We start from the raw sequence: 16,270 nt of genomic DNA, 5'->3' as shown, positions 1-16,270 counted from the left end.
CTGTTGTGTTCCTTTATCTGTCTGTTGTGTGTCTGTTATCTGTCCTGTTTCTGTCTGTTGTGTGTCTGGTTTATCTGTCTGTTGTGTGTCGTGTGGCTGTCTGTTATCTGTCGTTGTCTGTCGTTATCTGCTGTTGTGTGTCCTGTTATCTGTCCTGGTTTTCTGTCTTTGTCCTCTCTCTGTACCTCATTGGGCGGCTCCCTGCAGGTCTCTCTCTCCAGTGGTGGCTCCCTGCATGTCTCTCTCTCTCATGGGCGGCTCCCTGCCTTCTCGCGGTCCGTGGGCGCCTCCCTGGCCTGCCTGCTGTCTCGTCAGTGGGCGGGTCTTTGTTTTCGCTCTCGATGCACACCGCCCTCCCCTCTCCTCTGCCTGTCTGTCTCTCAGTGGGCGGGTCTTGTTTCTCTCTCGGATGCACACCGCCCTCCTCTCTCCTCTGCCTGTCTGTCTCTCAGTGGGCGGGTCTTGTTTCTCTCTCGGATGCACACCGCCCTCCTGTCTCCTCTGCCTGTCTGTCTCGTCATGGGCGGGTCTTGTTTCTCTCCTCGGATCACACCGCCCTCCGTGGCTCCTCTGCCTGTCTGTCGCTCAGTGGGCGGGCCCTTGTTTTCTCTCTCGGATGCACACCGCCCTCCTCTCGCCTCTCCGGTCGTCTCTCAGTGGGCGGGTCTTGGTTTCTCTATCGGAGCCACACCGCCCTCCTCTCTCGCTGCCTGTCTGTGTCCTCAGTGGGCGGTCGGTGTTTCTCTCTCGGATGCACACCGCCTCCTCTCGCCTCTGCCTGTCTGTGTCTCAGTGGGCGGGTCTGTTTCTCTCTCGGATGCACACCGCCCTCCTCTCTCCTCTGCCTGTCTGTCTCTCAGTGGGCGGGTCTTGTTTCTCTCTCGGATGCCACCGCCCTCCCCTCTCTCCTCTGCCTGTCTGTCTCTCAGTGGGCGGGTCTTGTTTCTCTCTCGGATGCACACCGCCCTCCCCTCTCTCCTCTGCCTGTCTGTCTCTCAGTAGGGGCGGGTCTTGGTTCTCTCTCGGATGCACACCGCACTCCGGTTTCTCCTCTGCCGGTCGGTCTCTCATGGGCGGGTCCTTGTTGCGCTCTCGGAATGCACACCGCCCTCCTGTCCCTCTGCCTCTGTCTCTCATGGGCGGGTCTTGTTTCTTCTCTGGATGCACACCGCCCTCCCCTCTCTCCTCTGGCCTGTATGCGCTCATGGGCGGGTCTTGTTTCGCTGCGCGGAGGCACACGACCGCCTCTCTCTCCCTCTGCTGTCTGTCTCTCAGTGGGCGGAGTCTGGTTTCCTCTCTCGGATGCACACCGCCCTCCCCTCTCCTCTGCCTGTCTGTCTCTCAGTGGGCGGGTCTTGTTTCTCTCTCGGATGCACACCGCCCTCCCCTCTCTCCTTGCCTGTCTGGCGCTCAGTGGGCGGGTCTTGTATTCCGCTCTCGGATGCACACCCGCCCGCCTCGCTCCTCTGCCTGTCTGTCTCTCAGTGGGGCTGGTCTTGTTTCTCTCTCGGATGCACACCGCCCTCCTCTCTCCTCTGCCTGTCTGTCTCTCAGTGGGCGGGTCTTGTTTCTCTCTCGGATGCACACCGCCCTCCTGTCTCCTCTGCCTGTCTGTCTCTCAGTGGGCGGGTCTTGTTTCTCTCTCGGATGCACACCGCCCTCCTCTCTCCTCTGCCTGTCTGTCTCTCAGTGGGCGGGTCTTGTTTCTCTCTCGGATGCACACCGCCCTCCCCCTCTCCTCTGCCTTTCTGTCTCTCAGTGGGCGGGTCTTGTTTTCTCTCTCGGATCACACGCCCTCCTCTTCTCCCGCCTGTATGTCTCCAGTGGCGGGTCTTGTGTCCTCTCGGATGCAACCGCCCTCCTGTCTCCTCTGCTGAAATAAAATAATAAATTTGATCAATTTACAATAATTAAATATTCGTAAAATACGTCGACATTATTTCAGTGTTAATTCTGAACACTTGATTAACTTTTGAAATGAACTCGTTAACAGTAACGAGGGGGTGTGGCTCATAAAAACATTGTTGTTATCATCCAATCAGAACACTGCGTTCAATCTCAATAAAACGTTTAAAAAGTGTCAAAGCTTCACGATCCGAATCAAACTTCATTTAAAATCAGCTGATTAGCGAGGAGCTCGTACCAAAACAAGGAAATAAATAAATAAGTTACAGCTCAAAATTTTTCAATGTTTCAGTCGACAACTTTAAAATAAAACAATCGTGGAACATTCTGAACTGATCAATGAATTATTCCCAACAGATCAGACGCTGCTTTACAACTACAAGTCCCAGAATGCACTGCTGTACAAACCATCCAATCAGAGCTCCGGACTCTGTTGCCAGGCGGACAACAGGCCTTGACTCTTAGACTTGAGTGCGGTCGAATAATTACCCCTTATGTCTCCTATGTCCTTTCCTAACCACTTTTACTTGACCTTCATGGAAAACCTCATGAGGTCGAGGAAAGGTGTGAAGGAGAGGTGATGAGGAGTTAGGAGAAGTGTAGGGCGGTGTTCAGACTATCCTACGTCAGGATGTGACTGAGGATGTTATTATTGACATGATCTGTTAAAACTACAAAGTAGTCTGATGGACTACAAACAGCTCCATGTTGTCGATGATGATGATCTGACTTCATCATTGTCAGGATTAAAATAATGAATGAACGTTGTGACTCGTCGTAACTTCATGATGATCTGCAGGACGCTGGATGGCACAGTTACAAAAGTTTTTACTGTGTGTGAACGCAGAGAACACAGTCAACAACAGAACGACATTATCTCCTTTCCTTTCCTAAAGGATGGTCCAGTGTATCCTCTGAAGGAGATAGGAAAGGAAGCATTGAAGCTCCTTTCCTTATTCAGAGGATTCAAACAGCTGATCGTGATGGACACATAACTAGTTCAGTTGTTTCACTCAGTGAGGAGCAAAAAGACTATTCGACTGCACCCACGATTAAATCTGTGAAGCAGCAGATGAGGCTCATGGGAAATGTAGTTTTTAAAGTTGGAGACCAAACTGAGGGAAATATATCTGCCTATAGACCCAACAGAACCTACAGAACCTGCAGGACCTGCAGGACCTGTAGAACCTGCCAATGGTTCAGAGTTCAACCGTGGAAATGTTTGTGGTCTGCGCTCCGTGCTGTGTGCAGGCGTGTTCGAAGCATCTCATGATTAAACTGATCACATTGCTGTTCACATGGTCCCTAACGTTGAAGACGAGTTCCCGTTTGCTGGATCAGAACCGCGATGTTACATTAACAAGGATCTGAGGAGATGAACGATAAAGGTGACAGACAAAGAACAAGCACAGACTGAAGAGGTATCGATGATCAAACAGATTTTAAATGATTAAAGACGTAACGAGAAGAACCTCTGAGAGCAAAGCTGTTCCCAGACCAGAACACGGGCAGACCGACAGAGACCAACAGCACCAGGGTCACTTTTCCTGATGGAACGATGAGCACACCTGAGCACACCTGAGCACTATTGGCTGCCGTAAACATCAGTCAACCATTTAACATCCACAGCAAGGCGCCGCCTGACATCATGTTTATACGAAGCTATTAAATCTGAGACGTTAGCGATAATATCCAGCACTGCTAACGTGCTAATGTTTGTTAGCATGTAAGATGACAGTCCTGATCCAGCAGACAGGAAGTGACAGGAAGTGACAGGAAGTGACCACGCAGTAATGTCACACAGGTGCAGGAAAAGTAACCGTTAGTTAATGTGGACTGCGGACTAACTGAGCATGCTCAATGAAATGACTCATCTGAAGGAGGCGGGGCTTTTAGGGTCAGCTGACAGTTTGTTTTAAAGGACACCTGGTCGGACACACCCTTTCATTGGTCTGCATGTAACCATGGCAACAACAAATGTCTCTCTGTGTCCTTGTCCACCTATAGAGGTCATGTGAGGTGGGCGGGACTTCAGAATTCGACCTTGCAGGCGGGGAAGGTCTCTTCCTGCATGGCGACGGTGCTGTTGCTGCCCAGCACTGTGATTGACAGCTCCCTCTGCCTGTCGTGGGTCTCCTGGTACCACTCGTGCATCACCACTGAATCAAACGTCGGGATCAGGGTCACCTGAGGGCAGGTTGGAGAAACAGACCAATCAGAGAAGAGCTCAGAGGAAGCTGAAGCTCACAGATGGTGTGTTTACTGACCTGGACCTCGGGCCAGCTGCTCTTCCCCTCCAGCAGAGCGTCCAGGATGCTCCTCATCGATGCTTCCTTCACCGAATCGTTGCCGCTGACGATGTAATGCGAGGAACGAAGACGCCGGAAGAACTCTAGGTCCACCGTGGAGGAGGCGGCGCCAGATGGCAGATAGGCCAGGTCCACGTAGACCACAGAACCATCAGAACCAGAAGCTCTGGAAGCTGGAGGAAGTCAGGAGAACCAGATTAAGACAATGATTAGTCACCAAGGACCGGGATGATCTTAAACTGTTCAAGATGTCAGCTGACAAAAACAAACAATATGTCGACCTTTAGAGCAAATAATCTAAACTTTAATGACAAGGTTGGATGTCATCTTCAGACTGCATCACCTACCTGAGGATGGAGGTTTTGCAGTCCCTATCCTGGAGCCTCCGAGTGAACTTCTTGTTGACGGCTTCATGTCGAGGCTGGCAGTCGTCTTCAGCGACCCCGTGGAGCTGCCGACCTTGGTCTTTCCGTTCTGGGCTGCGGTGCTTCCGGAGGGGGCCTTCTGCGTCGTACTTATCGGCTTCTTGATCTTGGCACTTGAACTCTTCAGGTTTTTGCGGTCAGCCTCTGTGTCGGCCATGCAGGCTCCAGGCTGGGGAGGTAATGGGGGCAAATCCTTGACTGGGGCAGGTGGTGGGTCGTGGGAGGAAAGCTGTCCTTCCATATGGGAGTAGTGCTGGGCGGGGTGATCATGTGGGAAAAGGCCACTGGAGTCATCATCAGAGTCGACATCTGCTGTGATGGAGGGACACTCCTCGGTGTTGGGGGGGATGTCAGAGTCCGTGGCCGTCGGCAGGGACTCGCTGACGGATGTAGGCGGGGTTTCCTGACTGTAGGCTGAAGGGCAATCGCTGCTACTCTGATCCTGTGAGTGATTGTTGTTGTCGGAGAGGCCCGGCGAGGTTTGGGCCGTGAGGCTGGTGCTGACGTGCTGATGATGGTTCTCCGGAGTCCTCGTGTGCTGGAACTCACAAGGTGACACCAAGCAGAGGTCGACATCATGTGGAACATCTGAGATGAGCTCTGACATCCCGTAGACGTGTTCCTCCAGTCCTCCACAACGGCCATTATGGTTTGACCTCAGAGGTAAGGACATCCCAGTGTTGGAGTCCAAGTCACTAACAAGTCCGTTAGAGTAGACTCCGTCTCCCACGAGTCCTTTGGGTGAGGCGGCAGTGGGTGGCAACATCTGTTCCAAAGAAAAAGACAAAGATTCATCGACCTCTGTTGAGTGTGGAGAGCCGACCTCAGCCGGCATGGAGGTCATGGTGGAGGAGGAGTCTGGCATAATGTCTTTGAACGGGCTGAGCATCAAGAGGCTGGACTGTTTGTCCTGAGAGGACGTGGAGTTTTCTAGACCTTCCCTCAGAGAGCTCAGGTCAGACGTCCTACAAGAACCTCCATGGTTGTAATCTTCAAAGCCCAGATTGGATCCTCTCAGGGCAAGGCTGCCGTCCTCTCCTGAACCCCGGAGGTCCTCTTCAGGGGACTGATGGAGAGCCTCTGAGACACCTCCAGCTGGTGGGTCAAAATTAACACTGAGATCACCTTTTGGCGTCTTGGAAAGAGGCGAGCAGGCACTGGAGGCTTCCTGGTCTGTCTCCAAACAGCGAAACTTCTCTGGACTCTCAGCGGTCGAGGTCTGGTTCCTGTTGGCCTCAGCTTCATCAGAATTGATTACCTCAGGAACCTTCGAGTTTTGGCCGCTGTTCCCGTTGTTATCGTCCAGTCTCAGTCTTTCACACTCAGCGGTCATGTCATCAGGTGTGGACACCTTGGAGCGATCAGCCTCCTTCTGGTTGTCCGGCTCCTTTGGACCTGGTTTACCTCTGGTCCCTTTAATCAAAGTGTCCTTCTTTGACAGAGTCCCGTCTTTCTTGAGAGTCCCAGTCTTCCCTGAAACTTTCCTCAGCTCTGTAGTCGTTGTTGATGCTGAACTTGAAGCCTTCTTTATCTCTTTAACAGCTGGTTTAGCTGGTTTCTTCTCCTCTGCCTTCACTTCCTTCTTGTTGTCTTTCTTTGGGTCAGGTTTGATGTCTTTCTTTGGTTTTGAAATCACGGTTTCCTTCTTTACCGTTTCTTTCTTTTTCTCTACACTGTCTTCTTTCTTTGGACCGAGCTTCTCGTCCTTCTTCACCTCCTTCTTCTCGTCCTTTGATCCGTCTTTCTTTGGAGGAACCTTTTCAGCAGGTTTAGTTGTCTTTGGATTTCCCTCTCCATCCTTCAGTTTGGACTTTTCTTCCCCATCCTTCTTGTCTTTAGGCACACTCTCGCTCTGTGGTTTTGGCTTCATCTTCACTTCCTGTTTTTTTAAATCTACTCGTCCAAGCTTGTCTTTCTGTAAGGCACTGCTGGGTCTGAAGTCTTTGGACTGAGACTTGAGACTTTCCCGACTTTCTGCTCTTTTAGGTTGTTTAGGTGTTTCTAAATCCTTCAAACACACCACAGGATGTTTGAGGAAGTCTAGATGTTTCAGTTTCTCCAGCCCGTCCATTATTTTGCTCTGCGGTGTGCAGCCCGGGAACAGGACTCGGATGATCTTCTCCTGAGGATTGGACGGATGCCAGACCAGCAGAGCACAGATGGAGACAAGGCATGTTAGCGGAAGATTGGAGCCCTTCACATTCGATCCACTGTTTGGCCAAACCTGCATCAGAGCTTCAAGGTTTTTGCTGCCACCTACTGGATTCAGCGTGTACAGCTCAAGGCGGCCGACTCCCATCTTTTGAAACAGGATCACTGGTTCTATACTAGGCCCGTTGGACCGGCTGATCAGTTCTGGTCTGATTGACAGTGTCTGTAAGTGCTGCAGAGTGAGCGCCACCTGGTCACAACTCCTCATCTCGCAGGGATCTCCCTGTACGGACTTCAGTCTGTCAGGAGCATTGAGGAAGACCACCCCGATCTCAGGGGAGATCAGGTTCTTCGTCCAGTCCTCTTCAGGTCCAGCAGACTCTTCCTCCTGCTCGGCTACTTTCCTAAGCAGCAGACTGTTCAGCCCGGGCAGGTTGTCCACGCCGATGTGAGTCAGGAGCACCGAGTCAATCCGGTCCAGATGTCGAACTAGTTTCCAGAAGCAGGATCGGGAATCTGAGCCGCCGTTCACTAACACGTTAAAACCGTTAACAGCAAAGAAGGCAGAGTCTCCCCTCCCACCAGGGAAGATGTAGCAACAGGGCCGTGACAGTTTAAGGAATCCTACGGTGCTCGGCGGCTCCAGGAGCTCAAAGGGCGACTCGGGCTCCAGCGACTCTGAGAGGTACTCGGTGAACTCCTGCAATCCCTCCATTTCAGGGAGGACGGGGGGCGGGTTGATCTGGATGTTTATGAAGTCCTGCAGGTTGTGTTTGGCCAACACAGAGTCCTTCCAGAGACCAAAGTTTGGACAGCTGAGGGTGAGGCTGGCCTTCAGCGCCGGGTCAGCAGAACTCAGCAACTCTCCGACCTGTCGGGACAAAACCATGAGACCAATGAACAATCGTGATGAGATATCAGACCAAGCAAACAGACTCTCAGGGAGTGATGACAATTTACTGAATAAAGAAGTATTGACCCAGTTTGAGGAGATGGAACCTAAGTTTAGCATTAGTTTCTGTTGGTGTTGTTTAGTGTTGTACAGATACACAGACTCGTCTTACCTCCTCGTCGGTGAAGATGTGGATGAAGTGGTCAAGAGAGAAGCTGCCTCGCTGTAACACGATGTCTCCGCTGTCTTCGACACACTGACCCGCCAGAACCAGAAGTTTGTGTCGGGACGAATCACAGACGAGTCGCCTGACCTGAACACAGACAGGAGTCTGATCACATGACCTCAGAGTGACACAACAAATGTTCTACAGACCAACCCGGTTCTGTTTCATCTCTTACCTCTGAGCAGACGAAGTCATGAGCCGGGTTCACCACGACCAGAACATCCAGAACGTCTCCGCTGTGCTGCAGAGTCCGCTGACCTGCAGGGAGAACACATCAGCTGATCACAGAACTAGAACCAGAACTGGGCTAACAGCTAACTAGTACTTTTACTTTAGTACTGCTCTGATCTGAGGTACATAGAGTATTTATACTCGACTACATCTCAGAGGTTTTTACTTTGCTACTTTTCTTAGTCACCTCCTGTCCGGTGAAACCTCGTATCTCCAGCTGCATTTATGTTCGTCATATAATGGAAACATAAATATAAACATAAATACAAGCCAATCAATGAGTGTGTGTGCCTGTGTGTGTGTGTCAGCAGGGTCTCAGCTGACTCTTCGTGTGTTGATCAGAACAAACTGATGATTGTTGTTTGAGCGTATCGACGAGATGAACAACATCAAACTGTGTGTGTGTTCTAACGATGAGGTCATGAGGACACTTTGTGTCACAGGACAGGAGCGTCAAACCAATCTGGTTGTTTAGGTGTGAAGAGTAAAACACAGAAGAGTCCAGAACCAGTCCTGACTCCTGCAGACCCACTCACCTGGGACATGTTCTGACAGGAAGGCCGAGTGTCGGGACACAAAGAGCTTCAGCTGCTGATCCAGAACCGAAACATCCAGATCCACGGGCCAGCACCGCACACCTGCAACACACACACACACACACACACACACACACACACACACACCATGATGCATCAGGGCTGACGACCTGCTCTGCTCTGATTGGTTCTCCGTTGATCTGGCTGAACACAAAGACCGCCTGGAGTTAAACTTTGAACTGCTCCATCAGTTTCCTCTCTGTCACATGACATGTTTCCTCCTCTGCAAACAGGAAGCTGGTGATATTTAGTAACACCACTTCCTCTTTGAGTCAGATAACACAACGTCAGATCACCAGGCCAAAAACAGCCTGAGAACAACCAGAGAACAGCTGGAGAACAGTCAGAGAACAATCTGACAACAGCCAGAGAACAGTCAGAGAACAGTCAGAGAACAATCTGAGAACAGCCAGAGAACAGCCGGAGAACAGCCGGAGAACAGTCGAAGAACCGCCAGAGAACAATCTGACAACAGCCAGAGAACAATCTGACAACAGCCAGAGAACAATCTGACAACAGCCAGAGAACAATCGAAGAACCGTCAGAGAACAATCGAAGAACCGTCAGAGAACAATCTGACAACAGCCAGAGAACAATCGAAGAACCGTCAGAGAACAATCTGACAACAGCCAGAGAACAGTCTGTCCTCTGGCTGTTGTCAGATTGCTCTCAGTCTGAGAACAACCAGAGAACAGTCAGAGAACAGACTGAGAACAACCAGAGAACAATCTGACAACAGCCAGAGAACAGTCTGAGAACAGCCAGAGAACAACCAGAGAACAGCCCGAGAACAGCCAGAGAACAGTCTGAGAACAGCCAGAGAACAATCTGACAACAGCCAGAGAACAGTCTGAGAACAACCAGAGAACAGTCGAAGAACCGTCAGAGAACAGCCAGAGAACAATCTGACAACAGTCAGAGAACAGTCTGAGAACAACCAGGGAACAACCAGAGAACAGCCGGAGAACAGCCGGAGAACAGTCTGTTCTCTGGCTGTTGTCAGATTGCTCTCAGTCTAAGAACAGACAGAGAACAGCCAGAGAACAGTCTGAAAACAGTCTGAGAACAACCAGAGAACAGTCTGAGAACAGTCTGAGAACAACCAGAGAATAGCCATAGACCAGTCTGACCACTGTCAGAGAACAGTCTGAGAACAGTCTGAGAACAACCAGAGAACAGTCTGAGAACAGTCTGAGAACAACCAGAGAACAGTCTGAGAACAACCAGAGAACAGTCTGAGAACAGTCTGAGAACAACCAGAGAATAGTCTGAGAACAGTCTGAGAACAACCAGAGAACAGTCTGAGAACAGTCTGAGAACAACCAGAGAACAGTCTGAGAACAACCAGAGAACAGTCTGAGAACAGTCTGAGAACAACCAGAAAACAGTCTGAGAACAGTCTGAGAACAACCAGAGAATAGCCATAGACCAGTCTGACCACTGTCAGAGAACAGTCAGAGAACAGTCAGAGAACAGTCTGAACTGTTCTGGACCGTATCTCATACACTATATTTATTTTAATTATTGATGATGAAACATCAGTGAAGCTCTACAAAATAAAACTACAACATCCAGTGGGAAGGACTTTTCAAAATAAAGGTCACATCAGAGGACAAAAACGTTTTTAAAAACGTCAGTTCTTCCTGATGACGTCAGCTGAGGTTGCATGGATGTTATCAAACTGTTTAATTCGACACGTCACACCTTCATCAGAACATCAGAACCTGCGGACCGGATATCCGCTCTCAAAGCAGCTCTAAATTTAACCACAAAAGAACAAACAGCTGCTGCACAGCTGATCCACAACACCGAGCCCCGTTACTCCGTTACTGCGTTACTCCGTTAACTTTATTTAGCAGCTAACGTTGTAGTTTAAGTAGTTTTAACTACAAACAAACGTTCTGCAGAGGTTACTTTAACGTTGTTCAGACGTTACTTTAACGTTGTTCAGACGTTACTTTAACGTTGTTCAGACGATAAAGTAACGTTGTGCACACGTTACTTTAACGTTGTTCAGACGTTACTTTAACGTTGTATGGATGTTATTAATGTAATGTTCGGGAGTAGTCCGGGTCAGAACCGGGACGGGCAGCAGCGACGTCATCTCTTCTTCTTCACGGGTTTTATTGTGAAGGGCCGCGCGCACTTCCCGCCCTGTGGACCTGGGCTGCAGCTCGGTTCTGGTCTCCGGTACCGGTTAACTTTACCACAACTTACCGGAGTCTATCTGCCGCAGCAGCCGCTCCAGCAGCCCGGCGGAGCGCAGCGCTCCCACCACCACCAGCACCGAATAATCCGCCGCAGGTCGGGAGAGACCAGAGGGAGAAGAACCGGAACCGGGACCGCCGCCCCGCTCTGTCGCTGCTGCCGCCATCATGGTGTGGACTGTCCACTAATGACGTCAGCCGGACACAAACACAGGCCCCGCCCACTGCTGGAAGAGGCGGGAAAACCTTAACTAGCACCCGAGGCGGCCAATCAGAGAAGAGAACACAGCAGCGGTACGGAAAGGTGGCCAATCAGACCAGAGAGGTGCGTTCAAGGGCTGCTGAGGATAAATCAGCACCGACACCGTTCTGGTTCGGGTTCTGGTTCGGGTTCTACCTCGATAAAAGTTTAAGAACACATTTCACACATGTTGTAAAAATAAACACAAATCAGATTATTTGATCAGTTGATCAGTTTATTACTTTCTGCTGTGTTAAAATATTATTAAACTTTTGTTAATTTGTATGACGTCACTGAAACATTGTTAAAACTTTAAACAAACGTTTCATTAACAAAAATAAACAAATAGAAACAAACATGAAATGAACTATAAACTTGATAAAAAACACAAGATATTATATTTTTATATTAATTTATTATTATTTATTATATTATTTTTCACTGTTAGCTTTTATAGTATTTATTGAACTTCTGGATATGAATCATTTAGTTTTTAAGTGATTCATTCAGGATTGTTGGTTTTATTTACATTTTGATCAAATATATTTTTCTGCTGCTGTAACGAGTAAATAGTATAATCAGATATATTCTCAGGCGGTTTGTTATTGTGATGTGGTGAACTCGGTATTTCCTACAGTTTGTGTGACACGTGAACGCAACACTCCGCGTCAGCTCAGTGCTCCAACATGGCGGCGCCCATGCCCGGCAGATGTTTCTTCTTCGTGGAGAAAAAAAAAAGATTCTGCAAAATGCGCGTGAGTGGCGGGAAAACTTACTGCGGGGAGCACGCGACGGTGAGTGACGTCACGGAGCAGAGACACACCTGTAATATGAGTTACACACACACACACTCACACACACACACTCACACACACACACACACACTCACACACACACTCACTCTCTCTCTCACACACTCACACTCACACACACACACACACACACTCACTCTCTCTCTCACACACTCACACTCACACACACACACACACACACTCACTCTCTCTCTCACACACACACACACACACACACACACACACACACACACACACACACTCACTCTCTCTCTCTCTCACACACACACACTCACACTCACACACACACTCACTCTCTCTCACACACACACTCACACACACACTCACTCTCTCTCTCACACACACACACACACACACACACACAGCTGCTTCAACAGGTGAGCTGTGATGTCATCAGTGTTATCAGCTTCGTGTTGCGTGTTTGCAGGAGGAAGGAGGCAGCAGGAGGATCGCGTGTCCTCTGGACCCCAAACAGTGAGTCATCAATAATCAATAATCAATCAGGTGATCGATCAGGTGATCGATCAGGTGTTGTGATGCATGTTAACGACTTCCTGTTTGTTTCAGCACTGTCAGTGAAGACAAGCTGGACAAACACCTGAAGAGATGTAACTCGAGAGAGAAAGCCAAACCTGTGAGACACGCCCACATTTACCTGACTTCATTCTGCTTCTGTATGTACTGCAGGTAGTACTGCAGGTAGTACTGCAGGAAGTACTGCAGTACACACAGTATTACCACACGTACAAATACTTCATCACGTGTTCTAACCCGACCTGCAGGTTTATTATGTGGAGAATATCAACTCTGGATCAGGTGACACAGACGAGGCACTCCAACAGGTAACCAGAACACAGGTAAACGTTACCTGAAGTGCACTGGAAACTTTTTCAGGTGTGTGTGTGTGTGTGTGTGTGTGTGTTTCAGGTGTGTGTGTTTCAGGTGTGTGTGTTTCAGGTCCATGTGTGTGTTTCAGGTGTGTGTGTGTGTGTGTTTCAGGTGCGTGTGTGTGTGTGTGTGTTTCAGGTGTGTGTGTGTGTTTTTGTTTGTTTGTTTCAGGTGTGTGTGTTTCAGGTCCATGTGTGTGTTTCAGGTGTGTGTGTGTGTTTTTGTTTGTTTGTTTCAGGTGTGTGTGTTTCAGGTCCATGTGTGTGTTTCAGGTGTGTGTGTGTGTTTCAGGTGTGTGTGTGTGTTTCAGGTGTGTGTGTGTGTTTCAGGTGTGTGTGTGTGTTTCAGGTGCGTGTGTGTGTGTGTTTCAGGTGCGTGTGTGTGTGTGTTTCAGGTGCATGTGTGTGTGTTTCAGGTGCATGTGTGTGTTTCAGGTGTGTGTGTGTGTTTCAGGGGTGTGTGTCTGTTTGTTTCAGGTGTGTGTGTTTGTTTCAGGTGTGTGTGTGTGTGTTTGTTTCAGGTGTGTGTCTGTTTGTTTCAGGTGTGTGTGTTTGTTTCAGGTGTGTGTGTTTGTTTCAGGTAAGTCTGTCTGAACATAGCCGGACACAGCTTGAGGCTCTGCTGGACAAACTGAAGGCTGCCGTCACAGGTGAGTTCAGCAGGGGAGTTCACCAGGTGAGTTCACCTGTGGTGTTCACCTGTGGTGATGATGTCATTGTTGTTGTAGGTCTGCCATGTGATGTGGAGGACAGTGTTCTGTCTCATCCCGTTCTCCAGGAGGAACTCCACAACCCAAAGAACGGAGACTCTGCCCACAAACACCTGAAACAGCAGGTACACACACCTGAACTGAAGACTGTCCAAATGAACAAACAATGAGAGGAGCTGTTTGAGTTGTTTGATCAGTTTTACACTAAATATCATCAAAGAGTTTAAAAAGTCTGAATTCTGCTTGATGTGGACTCAGGTGACATGCCTTCATTAACCACGGCCCCTGAGGGGGTGGGGCCTTCAGTGTTCCTCTCTCACCTGTCGGGTGTGTCCAGTCCTCTATCTTAGGTCACCTGGAAGCAATGGGGCTACTCAGCAGAGGGCGGTGCTTTGTGGAGTTTGGAGCAGGTCGAGGGAAACTGTCTCACTGGATCCACGAAGCCCTGAAGACTGATGAGCACCTGAAGACTGATGAGCACCTGCAGACCGACGATGACCTCCAGCTGCTGCTGGTGGAGCGCTGCAGCACCCGCTTCAAGGCAGGAAAACAACTTAACCCCTAAAACACACAGCATGCGGAACGGCTGCAGAACGGCTGCAGAACGGCTGCGTACTCCGCCATCTGCCAACTCCACATAATCAGTTTGTGATGCGCTCAGGTGCGTCTCCGCCGAACACAGAGCGTCGTGAGAACGCACGAGATCTCGTGACTTCACGCATAATCACGTGATATTTCCGGCTGTAGTCTCTCTGACTCCTGCGATGACATTCCACGCCACATCTTTTTTCTGGTGTCTTTATAAAAAGGATGTGAGGGGTCATCAATGATTACACCTGAAAACCCCTCACCTGTTGACTTCAGGTCAGCCCCGCCCATTATGACGTGTTCTTGTAATGAAACTCGATCCGCAGTGAACACGGAGTATTTTATTTTGAAAATCAACCAGGGTTTTATTTTGTATTTTGTAGCTGATTTCCTTCCCCTCACGCTCTGTGCTGAGTTTATGCTCCGTGCTCCGGCTCCGTGAACAGTAGAAGCTCTGTGTGTGTTGCGGACGCCGCAGTCGATCCGGAGCCGTGACGCAGCGAAGACGGAGACTGTGAGAGCTGACACACTGACTAACATGGCCGATCTGCATGCAGTGTGTTTTAGCCTTAAGTCCAGAGTTACAACTCTTCAACCATTGACTAAACAAACTTCTGAGACCACCAAGTTCTAAACTCCTCAAGTCCAAATGATTAGACCCAAAGACCCAAAAACCCAAACTCTCAGGATTGTCAGGGACTTTCCCACCTGGTAGTCTGGACCAAAGTTCACGTTTCAGTAAAACTGGTTCGATTTGATTTGGTTCATTTAACGTTTTCAACACGTTTAATGTTTTATGGATTCATAAAGTAAATCTGATCTCTTCTGCTCTGTCCTGCTCTGTCCTGTCCTGTCCTGTCCTGTTCTGTTCTGATCTCTTCTGGTCTGTCCTGTTCTGATCTCTTCTGGTCTGTCCTGTTCTGATCTCTTCTGGTCTGTCCACACACTGGTCCAGGTGGACGGGAAACATCAGGATGTTGGAGTTCAGTTTGAGAGGCTGCAAGTCGACATTCAGCATCTGGATCTAAGTAAGAGACAAACATTTGGAGATGTTTTCTGTTTGAGAGTTTCAGTCTTCTCACGGTCTCTGTGATGTTTCAGGTAAAGTCCCTCTGCTCACACAGAAGAAACTCCCGTTGGTTGGAGTCGGAAAACACCTTTGTGGAGCAGCAACAGGTGAGATGAGTCTGCTTCAGATCCATTGGTCCTGGTCCTGTCCTGGTCCTGTCCTGGTCCAGGTCCTGATTATGAAGCCTGGTCATGTTTTCTGGAGGATCATGTCTCTCTTTGTTTCTGGCCTCAGATCTGGCTCTACGCTGTTTGTTGGAAACACCACGACCCAAACCAGAGACCGAACCGCCCCGAAAACGCCTCAAGACCTCAGAACCAGCTGATCCAGCAGCACTGCCAGAGACTGATCCAGGTCTAGACTGTGGTCCTGGTCCAGTACTGGGCCTGGCGGTGGCGCTGTGCTGCCACCATCGCTGCGAGTGGCGTCATTACGTTGGTCAGCAGTTCTTCCTGCAGCGAGGACTCGGAGCCAAAGAGTTCTCCGCTTTCTGCCGGATGTCCAGCTGGGCCACATGTGGACTCAGACCGACCAATCAGGACCCTCCACCTCCTGATCCGACCAATCAGAGAGAAGAAGGAGAAGAGCATGAAGCAGCAGAAGAGTCCGACACTGTGAGCGGGTAAATATTCAACATCTTTGTCTGAACCATCGCTCAGCTGTTTGACAGGAAATCATCATTGTTTGTTTTTCATGAATCAAAACTTTATTTAAAATCACTTCCTGTTTAAAACCTTCAAAAATAAAACAGATTATATGTGTTTGCGTTGCTCTTCCTGTTTCATCTGCAGGTTTCTGTCGGCGGCTGAACGTGAGCGCGTCGGTCGTCTCTGTAAACATCTGATCGACGCCGGCAGACTTCACTTCCTGAAGACGAAAGGGTTCGACAGCAAACTGAGACGTTACGTGAACGCTCAGGTAACGCTGGAGAACGTTTTACTGACTGCCACGCCCTCTGCATCATCATGACTCTTTACCTTTCTGTAAAGTTTGTATTAAAGAAGTTTCACTCGTGCTCAGA

The 16,270-nt window shown here is 49.4% G+C and overlaps 2 protein-coding genes across 3 annotated transcripts; one reads left to right on the top strand and one right to left on the bottom strand.

Annotated features, from left to right (window-relative positions):
• Positions 1 to 1,876: 1,876 nt before the first annotated feature.
• map1sa (microtubule-associated protein 1Sa) lies at positions 1,877 to 11,138 on the bottom strand. The gene is made up of 7 exons (XM_027287715.1): positions 10,953 to 11,138; positions 8,676 to 8,777; positions 8,084 to 8,166; positions 7,855 to 7,995; positions 4,562 to 7,661; positions 4,173 to 4,387; positions 1,877 to 4,092 (listed from the first exon to the last, which is right to left on the bottom strand). Exons 1-7 carry the CDS (start codon positions 11,110 to 11,112, stop codon positions 3,937 to 3,939), a joined length of 3,957 nt encoding a protein of 1,318 aa, XP_027143516.1. The 5' UTR covers positions 11,113 to 11,138; the 3' UTR covers positions 1,877 to 3,936.
• trmt13 (tRNA methyltransferase 13 homolog) lies at positions 11,132 to 16,264 on the top strand. 2 transcript variants are annotated; one of them, XM_027287717.1, is made up of 12 exons: positions 11,132 to 11,267; positions 11,821 to 11,977; positions 12,423 to 12,469; positions 12,563 to 12,629; positions 12,778 to 12,837; positions 13,463 to 13,532; positions 13,611 to 13,717; positions 13,930 to 14,133; positions 15,136 to 15,208; positions 15,282 to 15,356; positions 15,484 to 15,871; positions 16,041 to 16,264. In XM_027287717.1, the coding sequence occupies exons 2-12, from the start codon at positions 11,870 to 11,872 to the stop codon at positions 16,216 to 16,218; spliced, it is 1,377 nt and encodes a 458-aa protein (XP_027143518.1). In that variant the 5' UTR covers positions 11,132 to 11,267; positions 11,821 to 11,869; the 3' UTR covers positions 16,219 to 16,264. The 2 variants fall into 2 exon arrangements, with proteins under 2 accessions (XP_027143518.1, XP_027143517.1); XM_027287716.1 differs by having other exon boundaries at positions 12,778 to 12,852.
• The last annotated feature ends 6 nt before the right edge of the window (positions 16,265 to 16,270 follow it).

Source organism: Larimichthys crocea, chromosome XIV (assembly GCF_000972845.2).
Source record: "Larimichthys crocea isolate SSNF chromosome XIV, L_crocea_2.0, whole genome shotgun sequence".
Lineage (NCBI taxonomy): Eukaryota > Metazoa > Chordata > Actinopteri > Sciaenidae > Larimichthys > Larimichthys crocea.
This window is presented reverse-complemented; position numbering and strand designations above follow the sequence as displayed.